Raw genomic sequence first — 14,467 nt, 5'->3', positions numbered from 1 at the left:
GGGCGCCGGCCTTACATCCCGTTGTTATTTGTGATAACTGGTCATTTTTTTTTTCTGTGGTGTTTAGTGTGTGATTATTCATTCATACGTAACCACAAACATAGCAGTACACACACACACACACACACACACACACATATATATATATATATATATATATATATATATATATATATATATATATATATATATATATATATATATATATATATATATATATATATATATATATATATATATATATATATATATATATATATATATATATATATATATATATATATATATATATATATATTCCGTTCATCCCGGACGAAAGGAAAGAAAAGACTTAAGTTTATCAACTGTTTGCAGACCCGTCTCCTAAAAGTGGAGAGTCACTGGAAAAGGAAAGCAGAAAAACGAAGAACACTGGGAAAGGAGGAATGACAAGACGGCATCATAACTAATGTTGATAAGGTAGATGAGAGAAGTCACACCATCACTGACAACAGCGATAGAGCGACTGGAAAGATAACATATCATTAGACGATGAGAATTAACAGGGAAGTTAAAGGATGACAGGTAGATAATCAAAGACTTATTATACCTCAACCTGCCCAATACTTTGGAGACATCGAGGACCACGACAACTTATTCTACAATCTGCTAAATACTTTGGGGAGATTGAGAATCACAACTAATACTACAACTTGTCAAGTACTTTGGGGACATCGAGGATCACGACAACTTATACTACAACCTGTCTAATAATTTGCAGACATCGAGAAACATGACCATAAAATACATCAAAATCCGAAAGAGTGGAGGACCACAAATGAACCACGTAGGAGAACAGATCACAAGTAGACCTTAAGCTACCAAATGCTGCTATAAGTAATACGAGCCAAAGATTTGAGATTTAAGATATTCAAGAAAGCGAGAGTTGAGGAACTAAGTAGTTCTAGAAGTCTGGAGATGGCATAGGAAGATTAGAACGAGTTCCTGTCGAAGGGACGGGCTGAATTTAAGGTTAAGCTTCCAAACGAGGAGAAACTATGGACTTCGAGCATAATCCGACCGCAAGTGGTAACTCCAAGAGCCAGGAAATCACCTTCGGCGAGGTTGCATCATCGTCAACGGACGAGAAAGGGTGGAATGACGCCAAGGACCTTCTCGCTGCAAAAGGAACCCACCTTTCCCTGCTCCACGTATAGAGCAACTACGAAGCTGCATATGTATCATATGATAGGAACAACTACAACAATAACAGCAACAACAATAGTGATTTTCAACTATAATGATAATGATAATGATAATAGTAATAATAATAATGATAATGATAATAATAATAATAATAATAATAATAATAATAATAATAATAATAATAATAATAATAATAATAATAGTAATAATAATGATAATAATGATAATAATAATAATAATAATAATAATAATGATAATAATAATAATGATAAAGAGGCTCCGGAAAGCATCAGCCAAAAACGTGCCATGATTCGTGATCACATAAGCTGGGACACACGTAGACAGACATATATGCATTATGCATTACAGCCAGAGAGTGAATGTGAGGGAATGAGGCCATTTTTTTTCTGTCTGTTCCTGGCGCCACCCTGTTAACTCGGGAAATGGCGAACAAGAATATATATATATATATATATATATATATATATATATATATATATATATATATATATATATATATATATATATATATATATATATATACATATATAAAATGAGAATTCTTTAGATCATAAAACATATAATCATGATAGCAATAATGATAATGATAATAATAAATATCATTTTTATCATTATTATTTTCATTATGATGATGATGTGTTCAATGAATGTGTTAAGAATTAAAATCTTAAGAACTATAGATAATATGAGGAGGGTTGATTGTATATGAAACGACAGTGTCAGAGGCGTGACGTATTGACCGTAATCTAAGAAGGCAGGTAGTTATCAAATGGTTCAGACACTTGGAGAGGATGAGCGAAGAGAAACTATCATGAAGGATCTATGCGTCAAAAGTAGTGGAAATTTGTAGGAGAGGTAGGCCAAACAGGAGGTTGAAGTATATCTAGGGTATCAGGGCCTGGAATTTCCAGAATTTTTTGGGAGGAATTCTTTGGATAGAAGAAAATGAAACTGTGTAATTCCGCGTATATGGGGGGCGACGCGGATTACTCTTCGGGGCTTAGGTGTTCTTCTTCTTCTTTTTTTATTCTTCTGTTCTCGAGTATTTTCCAAGTGCGGTGGGTGAGGGAGTTCCGAGATGAGCGAGTTGGAGTATGTATCGACGGTCAGGTTCCTGGTCGGGCGTGCGTAGAAGCAGGGAGGGCGTGCATAGAAGCAGGGAGGGCGTTTATAGATACAGAGAGGTTGTGCATAGAAGCAGGGAGGGTGTGCATAGAAATGGAGAGTGAGTGTGATAGCTCTAGCAAGGGCGTGCATGGACCTAGGGTGCGTGAAGGATTCTGAGGTGGGCGTGCGATGTTCTAGGGTGGGTGCGTGGGGTTCTGAGATGTACTTTTGGGCGTTCAGGGTCCTAGGGTGGGCGTGGAGTGGGCGCACACAAGGTTCTAGAGGTGGGCGTACGGGCGTGCTGGGGTGGGCGGACGGGGGAGAAAGGCCTGGGGTTATCGGCGGCAGGATCGGCGGGCTGGGGAGCCTCCGCCGTGTCTCCATTCGTCAGTGTCACGACAGACAACTGTCCGGGTGACGCTGTGCCATTCACGCCGAGCCGTCTGCTGCTGCTGCCTGCCTGCCCCTCCTGCTGCTGCTGCTGCTTCTCCTCCTCCTCCTCCTCCTCCTCCTGCTTTTCGACTCTCCTTTCATCCTCCTCCTCCTTATCTTCATCCAAAATACACCACGTGCACCACCAGTCCCTCTTCCGTCCTGCGTGTAATCCTCCTCTTCATACCTTCGTAGTAGTTTGTCTCTTCCAAAGGAGCTCCTTTTAGCATCCTATCACCTCCAACATCGCTTCTCCCTTATCCTCCAACGCCTCCAAGCCTCCTCACGCGTCACTCATGCCTTGTACACGACTCTCCAAGTGCCTCCAACATTCTGTCTCTATTTCCTTCTCCTCCAGCGTGATTAGAATCTTGTCATTCATGTTCCACTTACATCTACTGATGCAATCCTCCAGCATTCGTGAAGGTCGGCTGTACCGCGTGCTTTTACTGCACTGTCCAGGTACAGTCGACGGTACGAGAGCACCCTGTGCGCCCTCTCTCTCTCTCTCCTCTCCTCTCTCTCTCTCTCTCTCTCTCTCTCTCTCTCTCTCTCTCTCTCTCTCTCTCTCTCTCTCTCTGCAGCGCAGGTGACCCCCTCCCCTATCGCCACCGCTACTACTACTGTGTTTTTTTTCTTTTCAACACGACCCTTACCGCAACTTCATCTACTCGACGTCACAACGCTTGCTCTGGGCCGCTGCCTAACTTCTCTCCCTCATAACCCCAGCATACGGCTCCTCCCCTCCCTCACACAACTCCCACGCTGCATTACAGCTCCTAATCTCACCCTACAAACCCCATTCTGGGCCACATCCTCTACTCTCCACCACACAGACCCCACACACACACACACACGCGGCGTCACCAGTCACACCGGGAATGCCTCGCTCTCTGGCTTTCCCTGTCGTTCCCATTCTCTCTCTCTCTCTCTCTCTCTCTCTCTCTCTCTCTCTCTCTCTCTCTCTCTCTCTCTCTCTCTCTCTCTCTCCTCTCCACACACACACACACACACACACACACATCTTTCTGTTTGTTAGTTTTGGCAAACGTGTCGACAATTAGAGCAGACGAATTATCTTTATGTAAATTTTTCTTACACTTATGCATCATTAACCTTTATCCTTTATAACTATCACTACTTTTACCCTCATCTGTTTTACAATCACCATTTCTAGCATCCTGTGTTCTAGTTTCATATATGTTATACATTCACCTGTTTTACATTCACCATTTCTGCCGTCATCTTCTCTATGCTACCTGTTTCTATCGTCATCTGTTCTTCGTTAACTGCACCTACTATCATCTTTTCTACGTTGACCACTTAAACTCTCGTCTGTTCTATGTCAGACGGGACTAGGCACTACCACAACCAGTGTCAGCTTGGCCACTAGTTTGAAGTAGTTAACACTATCCTCATATCGCCATCATCACTATATCATCCACACCATCAATCTTTCTTATCTTCACATATTATTCATCGAGGACCCTCATCTCGACGACATTTTCCCCCATCGTTATTAGCACTATCAACATTATCATCATCATTATCATATAAACTGGTATATTATCATCACTATGCACCACACCTTAACCATCATCACTAAACAAAACCCAACTCTAAAGCCTGACAGTTTTAACACCATAGACCACCCAACCCTATGACATTACCACTACCATCACCGCCTCCCTCCCTCCCTACCACTATCAGCACCACTACCACCATCACCACCACCACCAACACCACCTGACCTCCCCAGTACAACTAACCAGAACCGGATCTCCTCCTCCCTCTGCCCTCCCTTCTCCCTGCCTCATGACTTGTGTGCTGTTTATATAAGTGAATTTCAGAGTATCTCTCTCTCTCTCTCTCTCTCTCTCTCTCTCTCTCTCTCTATATATATATATATATATATATATATATATATATATATATATATATATATATATATATATATATATATATATATATATATATATATATATATATATATATATATATATATATATATATATATATATATATATATATATATATATATATATATATATATAAAGACCTTTAGAAATCTTTTAAACCTACAATCAAGGATATTCTACACTGAGCTTTGTTATACACAAGAAACAAACAAAAAAAAAAACCCTTTTGTACGCCAATTATAGAGAGAGAGAAAAAAATAAGTGGTCAGGATCGAAGAGAATTTCTAATCTCTCATTATGTAAAAGAATCCTTCATTCATAAGGCTCGAGAATTCCCGTATAGAATTATCATGCCATGTTTGTTTCATAACCTCTTACAATCCAGTGAAATCAAATCAGGTGATATAAGTGATTATAGCAGAGTCTGTCCATACATTTCCCACGACTGACCAAGGGGATGATTATTCATTGTTTTCATAAGATGATATTAGATCTTTGGTTATTTCAAACCTTTATATTAGCCTTCTGGTTTACTGTAGGTTTGGAGACAAGGGTCTTATCAACTCTCCTCCAGCAGATGAATCCATCATAAGCCATCAGGTCCTCTGTTTATCTGGCTTTTTCCATGTACTCCCGTGTACTAAGCCACTGAAATCACACGACCTTTGAAGCGCATCCTCGCATTGACGAAGAGGGACGTAGGTTGGGTTAGCTTCAACTCTGTTGGCATGATGAAGTTTAGAGAACCACATATGAAGGTTAAAGTGGTAATGACACTGCCAGTTGATGCAGTCTTTCCAAGAAGGGGGTGTGTTTCGTCATTTATTATCTTAGCTTGGTGCAGTCTGTGTTCTCTCTCTCTCTCTCTCTCTCTCTCTCTCTCTCTCTCTCTCTCTCTCTCTCTCTCTCTCTCTCTCTCTCTCTCTCTCTCTCTCTCTCTCTCTCTCTCTCTCTCTCTCTCTCTCTCTCCAGTCGTACGTCATGACTAAAACATACGACTATAAGGAACATGGTCTGTGGACCGCATGTTCGTTCATTTTGAACATGGTGATGTACGCATCCAAACGACTCCCTCCTTCCCTCATGCTATCTTATTCTCAAAGCTTCTTAAACTCCCTTTTTATGGAAAAGTTAATGGTAGATTTAAGTGGCTACCGTTATCCCCTTATTCACAATACATCAAAGGGTCTATGACTGGGGAGATACGATATTTAGCAGGGGATCAGCCATTAAGATGAGGCGCCAAATGGGAGCGTTTGATTACAGTGTCGCAATGTGGGGGGGATGAAGAGGTCAGGCGACCAGGGAGGTCTACCTGCCACGCTCAGGAAATCGTCAATTTTTCTCTTGTTTGGCTCCTGTGCGACAGGCGGGGTCACCTCTAACGTGCTCATAAAACCCACCTCCCTTCCCTCACTCCTTCTTCTTGTTCCTCTTCTTTCTCTGGTACTCTTTCATTCTTCTCGTACATCTTCCTCTTTTACTTTCCTTTATTTCTCTCGTCACTATTATTGCTCACTTAATGTGTTCCAACCCAATACTTTTCCCTTACAGCCTCACCGTCTTCTACTACCTTTTCCATCATGTTCTTCACCCTCTCTACCTCCATCCTCTTCCATCAACTATGTAAGTCGCTATCCTTCACTTTCCTTCCATCTACTACCTTTCTTGATCACAACTGTTCACCGCTTTTCTTCGAACCCTTGCACTCTTAGGGGCACCTTTAGGGCGCACTGGTACCACACACACACACACACACACACACACACACACACACACACAACACATACACACACGCAAGAGGAAATATCACAGCTAGATCATTGATAATCGGAAATGTCTTGGCATGTTTAGGAATGTCCTAGCGCGTTTAAGAACGTCCTAAACCGCTTAAGAATGCCCAGAAAATGTTCAAGAATATCCTGAAATGTTTAAGAATGTCTTGTCATACTTATGAATATCCTGGTATGTTTAAGAATGTCCCGGTATAGTCGGAAATGTCTGGACATACCTTTTTAACTTTCTGGAATATCTAGAGAATTTCGCCAGATCTTATAAGTCCCCTTGAAATTACATGAGCAAACATTTAAATGAAACATGACCTTGGTTCGCTGCCATACCAGTGGTTATCATGCCTTGTGGTCTGTCTTCTGAATATCGTCAGTGCGTTGTCAGTATTATGAATATTGATAGCGTTGTCAATCTTCTGAATACTTCTAACGCACCGGTCTCATGAATATTACCAATGTCATGTCAGTTCCTTAATTATCACAAGTACTAGCGTATATGAAGCCTCCTGAAGATTAAGAACGAGTTGAATATTACCTACCAACATGTTACTAGTATTCTGAATACTGCCAACATATACCACGATCTAGAGCCTTATCGTACCTTATGTATACCCTACGTTGGTTTCAGAGTATTCCATTCTCCCCTGTCTTCTCTTATACCATCTTTTCCACCTAACTATCCAGCAAAAACTTTTCCACGTAGCCATCCAGCACCAGCTTCTTTCCACTACCCTCCATCTAGATACCAAACGATACCCTTTTATGCTAGAGCATCTATTACGTAAAGCTGAGTTAGCGTAGAAACGAATCCCTCACTTCCACTGCTAACTCTCAGAGAATTTCTGCTAATCTTGCACCAGACATTCCAAATGTTTCCTGTGGGAGGTTTTTTCCTCCTTAGTCGATTAGCGTTTAAAAAAAGAAACTCTATTGTGAACAACCTCATCATATAGGTAAGACTGTGCTTCAGTTGTAAGAAAAATGGTTGACTGGTCGTAAACAAAGAGTAGTGATTAACAGTAAAACCTCAGAATGATCAGACGTAACAAGTGGCGTGCCACAGGGATCAGACTTTGGACCAGTTCTCTTTTTGATATCTATGCCAATGATATTTAAAACGAACGGGGCTATTAGATAGAAAAAAAATTCGCAAAAGATGTTAGAGTGGGAAATAAAGTTACAACAGGAACTAAGCGTCTGCAGCTGCAAATTGACGTAGACAAACTGATAAACTAGATTCACATGTGGTAAATGAATTTTGATACTGATACGTGCAAAGTGTTACATATTGGACATAAAAACGACAGGGTAAGCTACTCTATGAACTCAGCTGAGTTATGAAAGCGAACTGAGAAAAAAGACGTAGGTGTAATAGTTCGCAATGACCTAGGCCAAGTGATGCATAAAATCAATAAGAAAACGTGAAAAAATTCTAGGCTTCATTGGCAGTGCACTGTTTACAGTTCGCTGGTGCGTCCGCGCCGCGAACACTGTGTTCAGCTTTAGTCACTATTAATTAACAAAAGACAGAACAGATTACAGAAGCAAGCACCAAGGCAATTCCCGGACTGAATGGAAAAAAAAAATCTATGAGAGCCGACTGGTCGACTTAAACTGATTTAGTTTAGAAAAGAGAAGGTTAAGATGTGATCTAATGCAGGTACTCAATACCATCAAAGACTCTGATGATTTCTATATAAACAGCTATTCAAAGTAGACTGATTTCATTCATAGTAACTGATACAAGCTCGTGGACAACCTCTTTGATTTGAATGAAGAGAAGAGCTTTTTCTTCAACAGGATTGCTTGCCGATTCATGAAATAACTTACCAGTTAGATCAGTTGAAAGCAGCACGGAAGACAAGTTCAAAAGTAGACGTTACAGATATATCCCTTCGAGTCCACGATTCTCTCTCTCTCTCTCTCTCTCTCTCTCTCTCTCTCTCTCTCTCTCTCTCTCTCTCTCTCTCTCTCTCTCTCTCTCTTCTCGTATTCCTCCGCCGCAGTGAGAATCGCGTTACGCAAGAGCCTTTCGCCAAATACTTTTACTTTTCCTTCCTGATTACCATGCAAGATAAGCAGCTTCCCACATTATTTTAATGGCAAAACGCCAGCACTTCACCTTGGACCTCTCCATTACGACACGGGATGTGAACATGGTAGACGCAAATTAGTCACTCAGTTGCTTATGAATCTATCTGTCAGAGGCGAAAGGTGAAAGTATAAGGTAAACAAACATTTGATATGCAAATGTAAGTAATAATTTCGTAAATCTTAAAAGAAAATCATTGCATAATATCATTGTTATGAAGATTTCTTAAGAAAAATTCCCTTTTCGTTAGCGAGGTAGCGTCAAGAACTGAGAACTTAGCCTTAGAGGTAAAATCTTTGAACTCTGAAATGATGTGACCAACAAAACAATAATCATTAGAAGTAAAAGAATCTACTTTTTACAGAACAGGTCTTGGATCATTCCTAATTCTTTTACAAATTTACAAAAGAATTGCGAACAGAGAAGACGGAGGATTGGGTTAACTTCTGTTCTTAATATCCTTGCTCTTTAATGGGGCATCCTGTAGCGTCTAGGATGGAGAAACACAGATAGGGTTCGATACTGCTTCGAACGAGGGCAAACTAGGATTTCGAGACTTTAGGTTCGTGCCAAGAGAGCGGCCCCATGAAGCAGCCATTCGAGAAATACAGTCAGAGGGTTTCGATACTGCTTCGAACAAGGGCAAACTAGTATTTCCAAACTTTAGGTTCGTGCCAAGAGAACGGCCCTATGAAGCAGCCATTCGCTCGTTAAATGTACACATATATATCTTATTCTGTCAGGAAATTATTTGGAAATGCCATCATCTTTTGTGTGATATCTATATACTTGAGATTTTTAGTCGTGGCTCAAAACTCTTCGGCTATTACTAAAAAAATATATCCTAGATATTATCATTTTTCACTTTTAAGAACTCAACAATCGAAGACTTTGGTCCCTGTTATGTCGCTTTATTGAGAAACAAACTATTCACCTTACCATTAACATATCAAAACATTATATCACAGACTTACTTAAATGTAGTGCTTACGTCTAGAGTTCGTAGTTTTCCTAATTTTTCATTAGTGGTAATGCCTAGTTATCGGCCTTCTAGAGACTCACCTAGTAGTAGCCTTTCGTATCGAAGTCGGCGAGATGAGGGTGAAGGTGATGCGGGTGCATCATTTGATGGTGCATCTGATGGTACGCCTGTGGGTGCATACCCATGCCTGCAGCGTTCATGCTGGCCATCTTATGCTCCTTCTTCCACTTCATCCTCCGGTTCTGGAACCAGATCTTGATCTGGCGCTCCGTGAGGCAGAGGGCGTGGGCGATCTCTATCCTCCGCCGTCGGGTCAGGTAGCGGTTGAAGTGGAACTCCTTCTCGAGTTCGAGCGTCTGGTAGCGTGTGTAGGACGTCCTTTGCCTCTTCGTCTCCCCGTTGGAGTTTACCGTACCTGTTGACAGGAGGGAAGAGCTGTTACTCTCGCTCATAAAAGGAGGGAAAGATATCGCAGTATAGATGAAAGAGGGAGGGAACTCGTACATGTAGCTGACGGGGGAAGAGACACAGTAGCTGGTGTGACTTCCTTGTGCAAGAAAGCAACACACTGATATTCTAAGTGGCTATGGACGTAGCTTTGGTGATGACAGGAAGAGAGAGAGAAAAAAAAGAGAGAGAAAGAGACGGTTCCTTCAGCCACTGAGGGAGAAAAAGAGGGAGGTAGTATAGTGTTGGTGGTGAGACAAGCGTCAAGCTAAATCAGTAAATCTGGTGGAAAAAGACGCTCTTAAGGTGATGAAGAGAGATACTACTACAACAGCTGTTGTAGTAAATATGCTGTCATTTTTGTTGGTGATGGAGTGAGATACCGTCACTTTTGTTGGTGATGAAGTAGACTGCCGTCATTTTTATTGGGGATGGAGTGGAGATAGTGTAACTTTTGTTGGCGATAGAGTGAGATACTGTTACTTTGTTGGTGATGGAGTGAGATACTGTTACTTTGTTGGTGATGGATTGCGATATTGTTACTTTTGATGGTGATGGAGTGCGATATCGTTAATTTTGATGGTGATGCAGTAACGCAGTTACTCTAACGGGTAACGAATGAAGATACTGTTACTTTAGACGTCAAAATGAAGAGATGCGTCATATCTTTTAAACTAAACATGGAGATAATATCACATTTTCATGTTAAAATCTTGGAAGATCTTTTTAAATATCACCTTTGTAGCGTTAAGGTAAACTGCTTCAGCTGTGACTTAAGTTTACGGCTGCATCTGGTTTATACAGTTTACTCTATGAAAGAAAGACAATAATATTTGTAATATTCTGAGATGTAAAATGCGTCATCAGTTGCATTAAGTTGGATGAGGCTAATCATATTACGCCGGACGATATTACCGTAATTATGGCATATGCTAATCATGTATCAAATTACATTTAAAGTAGATATAAAAATAATTTCCCAAATAGCCATAAAAGTGAAAAAAAGAATGTATAATTCATGCGTCGAAAAGTTATTTCAGAATAGGTATCCCTGGGGATAAACAACAGACATTGAATAACAGTGGAAAAATAAGATGATATTTGCTGACTATCATTTACCATTATTTACCACTGGTACAGAAATGGCAATGGGACAGTCGTGGAAAATACTGGATAATACTGGAAAATAATGTGATTCTGTGGCCCCTGGGCCCTAACTATAGACACACACCGCCCCCGCCCCCTACCAGTATCCAGGACAAGGCAGTGAATAATGGGCAAAAGCGTCACTGATGTTTTCGATAACAATGGAGAGTACGGGGTAAATTGCCATATACCAGGCGTTGACCCTCTCCTATTTCGTCATCTGCCCTAACCCCCCCCCCTTTCCCATCTCCCCCCAAGTCCTCGACTTACTCCCCATTCCATCCTTTCATCTCGTATTCTTCTTTCCCGTTCGTTTCCCCATCGACCTACACCATTCTTAATCCCCTCATTGTTCTGTTTTCTTTCCATCTCCCCAAACCTTCTACTTTCTCCTTGCTCACCATTCCCTTTTCCTTCTTGCATCTACGCACCCCAGCTTCTCCCTCTTCCTTTCCCTTATCCCTTCATATACACCATCATCATCCCCCAAAACCTTCGAAACGCTAATATAACAACGAATCGAACACCTCTTCCCTGATCGTCTCCATCCAAATGCAAATACAGTGACCACGAACACAATACAGACGTCAAGCCAAAGAAAGAAAGAGTAGGCGAAGAGATGATGAATTAGAAGGAAAAACAAAGGCATAAGATCAAAGGAGGAAACATGGGAGAAATGAGAGAAGTGTATGGAAATGAAGGCAGAGTGAATATGGCTAGGCCTATTAAACAGAAGATGGCAGGAGACCCTAAAATGAAACGAGAGTATGAAATATCACAGCAAAGAAAATAGTCAAACATCCATACGACAGAATGTTGAAAAGGAAATGAAGATGAAAATGCAGAAAATGGGGGGAATGAGAAAGTACAAATGGAGGCAAAGTAGAGTAGAAGACACGTATGTTGTGTGGAGACGAGGGTATAGTGTTGTGTACTAAGAAGACACCCGGACAACAAGGTGTCAAATATGTGTACAATTACTGAAAACTTGAGGACAACAGAGAGTGTATACAACAGGCTGTTGGCACTCATGCCTTCTTCTCAATAATGCGAAAAAAAAATGAATATCACAACTCTCGTAAATCATACTTTTTTTCTTTAGCCATTTTCATCTAGAATTATAGTTTTTCTTTGTTTATGGACATTATTGTCCTTATTGTTTTCATCTTTCATATACTTTTGCTGTGCTTTGTTATAATTTTCTTTTCCGCAATATTTTCCTTATCTTTCTTCGTATCTACTCATTTTCTCAATGTTTATCTCTTATTCTATTGTACTCTTTTTATTATCTACCTTACTATTTTGTGCTTTACTTGTACGTTAGTTTGTTGTCTGCTGTTATTTCTCCTACTTTCACTTATTTTTCTAAGTTTATAAGTTTCTTTAATTCTTCCTTATTCCTTCAATCATCGTCTCTTTTCCCCATCATACTTTCCATTCCAGCCTTTTCTTTTCACTTCCGTTGCCTTGCCTTCGCGGCTCCTGTCCTCCCGAACTCCCACTACCGCCTCCCTCCGGCGTTCCCACTCCCCCACCGCCCTCCCCCAGGGCACTCCCACACCCTCCGGCAGAAATTAACTAGAGCTTGTGTGACGTGTGATGGGAGGGTAATAGAAGTGTCGTCCGCAGTCTCTCCCACCAACCGAAACCCAGCGAAAATTAGTCCACCGCCTGTCGCTGTTGCCGAAGCTGAAGCCACCCTCCTCCCATCCCTCCCTCCTTCCTGCCCTACCTCTCTTCTTTCTCTCCTTCCTTCCCTCCTTCCCTACCTCTTCTCTCTCCTTTCTTTCCTCCAGTTCCTTCAACCAGTCTTCTCTCTCCTTTCTTTCCTCCAGTTCCATTCCTCCTTCCCCAGTTCATATCCCGCTGTTTCTCCTCCCCATTCCATGTCCCTCTTGCCCTTATTTCCCCATCCCTACACTGGGGAACCTTCTGCGGTGTGTTGAACCCTGTTGGTGCTATGCTACAAGCTAAACTGTACAGCTAACTAATACAACCAGGAGTGAGAGCCATGTTATTTCTTCTCTTTGGCAAGGAGAGCAGGTGCTCGTGAACTAGTCAATATATCCTTCACCCTTTCCAAGGCTGGAACCTCCTTCTCGTCTTCTATGACCAGAGAGGACCTTGCTGTTCTAAGGTGGGCTGCTCCTCTGTCACAACTCCTTAGGGGGTGATGGGTGGTGACGAGTCTAAGTTGGCTTTGTTTTTTCAGCCAGAATTCCTGTACAACCCCAAAAATAGTTTCCGCTCAACTCTTTGGTTCACAGAACAACTAAGTGCTTCATCCTTCCATTTCAGGTTACTTGCAGTGCTGGCCTGATTGTGGTTGACGATTGAAGAAAAGTTTGTAGTCTGGCTTCCTAACATTACGCGTTTACGAGAATGTTTCGTGTCTATCTAACTTCTAAGAAAATCGATCATGTATTGCAATAAGAATATGTGCTTTGTTTCTAATCTCAATACAGCATCTGTGGCTAAGTTTCAAACAGATTATCTTTTGGTTATATATATATATATATATATATATATATATATATATATATATATATATATATATATATATATATATATATATATATATATATATATATATATATATATATATTTATTGACATGACAAATAATCTAAATATCAATCAAACTGGACAAATCACTTTGAACTGCTGCGCAAATAATTACTTATTGTTTGTATTACATTAGTTTGTTATGGCTGGAAGGCCTTTGGTCCATGGATGAATGTTTACCAATTTTCTCAGCTTCGTTTACGAACTAACGTACAAGACTGATCTCTCGGCCTTACGTAAGCCCTTGATGAACTTTTGTGTCACCTGTTTTGGAATCTCAAAGTGCAGAAATATGAAGGAAGATAAACCCATCGATGATACCCATCATGTGAGTTGATAGTTTGTATTTCAGCAAAATCACAGAGTTTGTAACAAAATGCAAATATGGAAGGTCATGTGTTCGAAACGTTGGTTGATAGCATATGACTTGCAATAACTTCAAACATTTTTCCATTTTAGTTTATTTACTTTCAGCCTTTTTCTTCTTTCTTTTTTTAATCTCAAACCTTTTTACTGTTTTCATCCTCCCTTTTCCCCTTCGGCCTTTTCATTCCAAGCTTTTTTCCTTCAATCTTTTTCTCTTCGGTTTTGTTCTTTTAGTCAGTATTTTTCTTCAGTCTTTTTCCCTTTCAATCCTTTATTCCATTTAGTCTTTTCAGTGGTGTCCGATTCCTTAAGTCTTTCTCCCTGTGTTTTTACTAATCGTTTAATCAACTTCTCCCATCATATCTTACATCACATATGTACATAATGGCATTTATACTCTGACTTTCTCCATTGCC

General features: G+C 40.6%; 1 protein-coding gene across 2 annotated transcripts in view; it reads right to left on the bottom strand.

Moving 5' to 3' along the window:
• LOC139756578 (uncharacterized) overlaps positions 1-14,467 on the bottom strand; it is a 127,081-nt gene that overhangs the window by 20,883 nt on the left and 91,731 nt on the right. For both annotated transcript variants that reach the window (XM_071676204.1, XM_071676205.1), the window contains one exon: positions 9,609-9,943. In XM_071676204.1, coding sequence (XP_071532305.1) covers positions 9,609-9,943 — 335 coding nt within the window. The remainder of the gene's footprint in view (positions 1-9,608; positions 9,944-14,467) is intronic.

This window comes from Panulirus ornatus, chromosome 22 (genome assembly GCF_036320965.1).
Source record: "Panulirus ornatus isolate Po-2019 chromosome 22, ASM3632096v1, whole genome shotgun sequence".
NCBI lineage: Eukaryota > Metazoa > Arthropoda > Malacostraca > Decapoda > Palinuridae > Panulirus > Panulirus ornatus.
The sequence above is the reverse complement of the archived record's forward strand: the minus strand, read 5'-3'. Positions and strand labels throughout refer to the sequence as shown.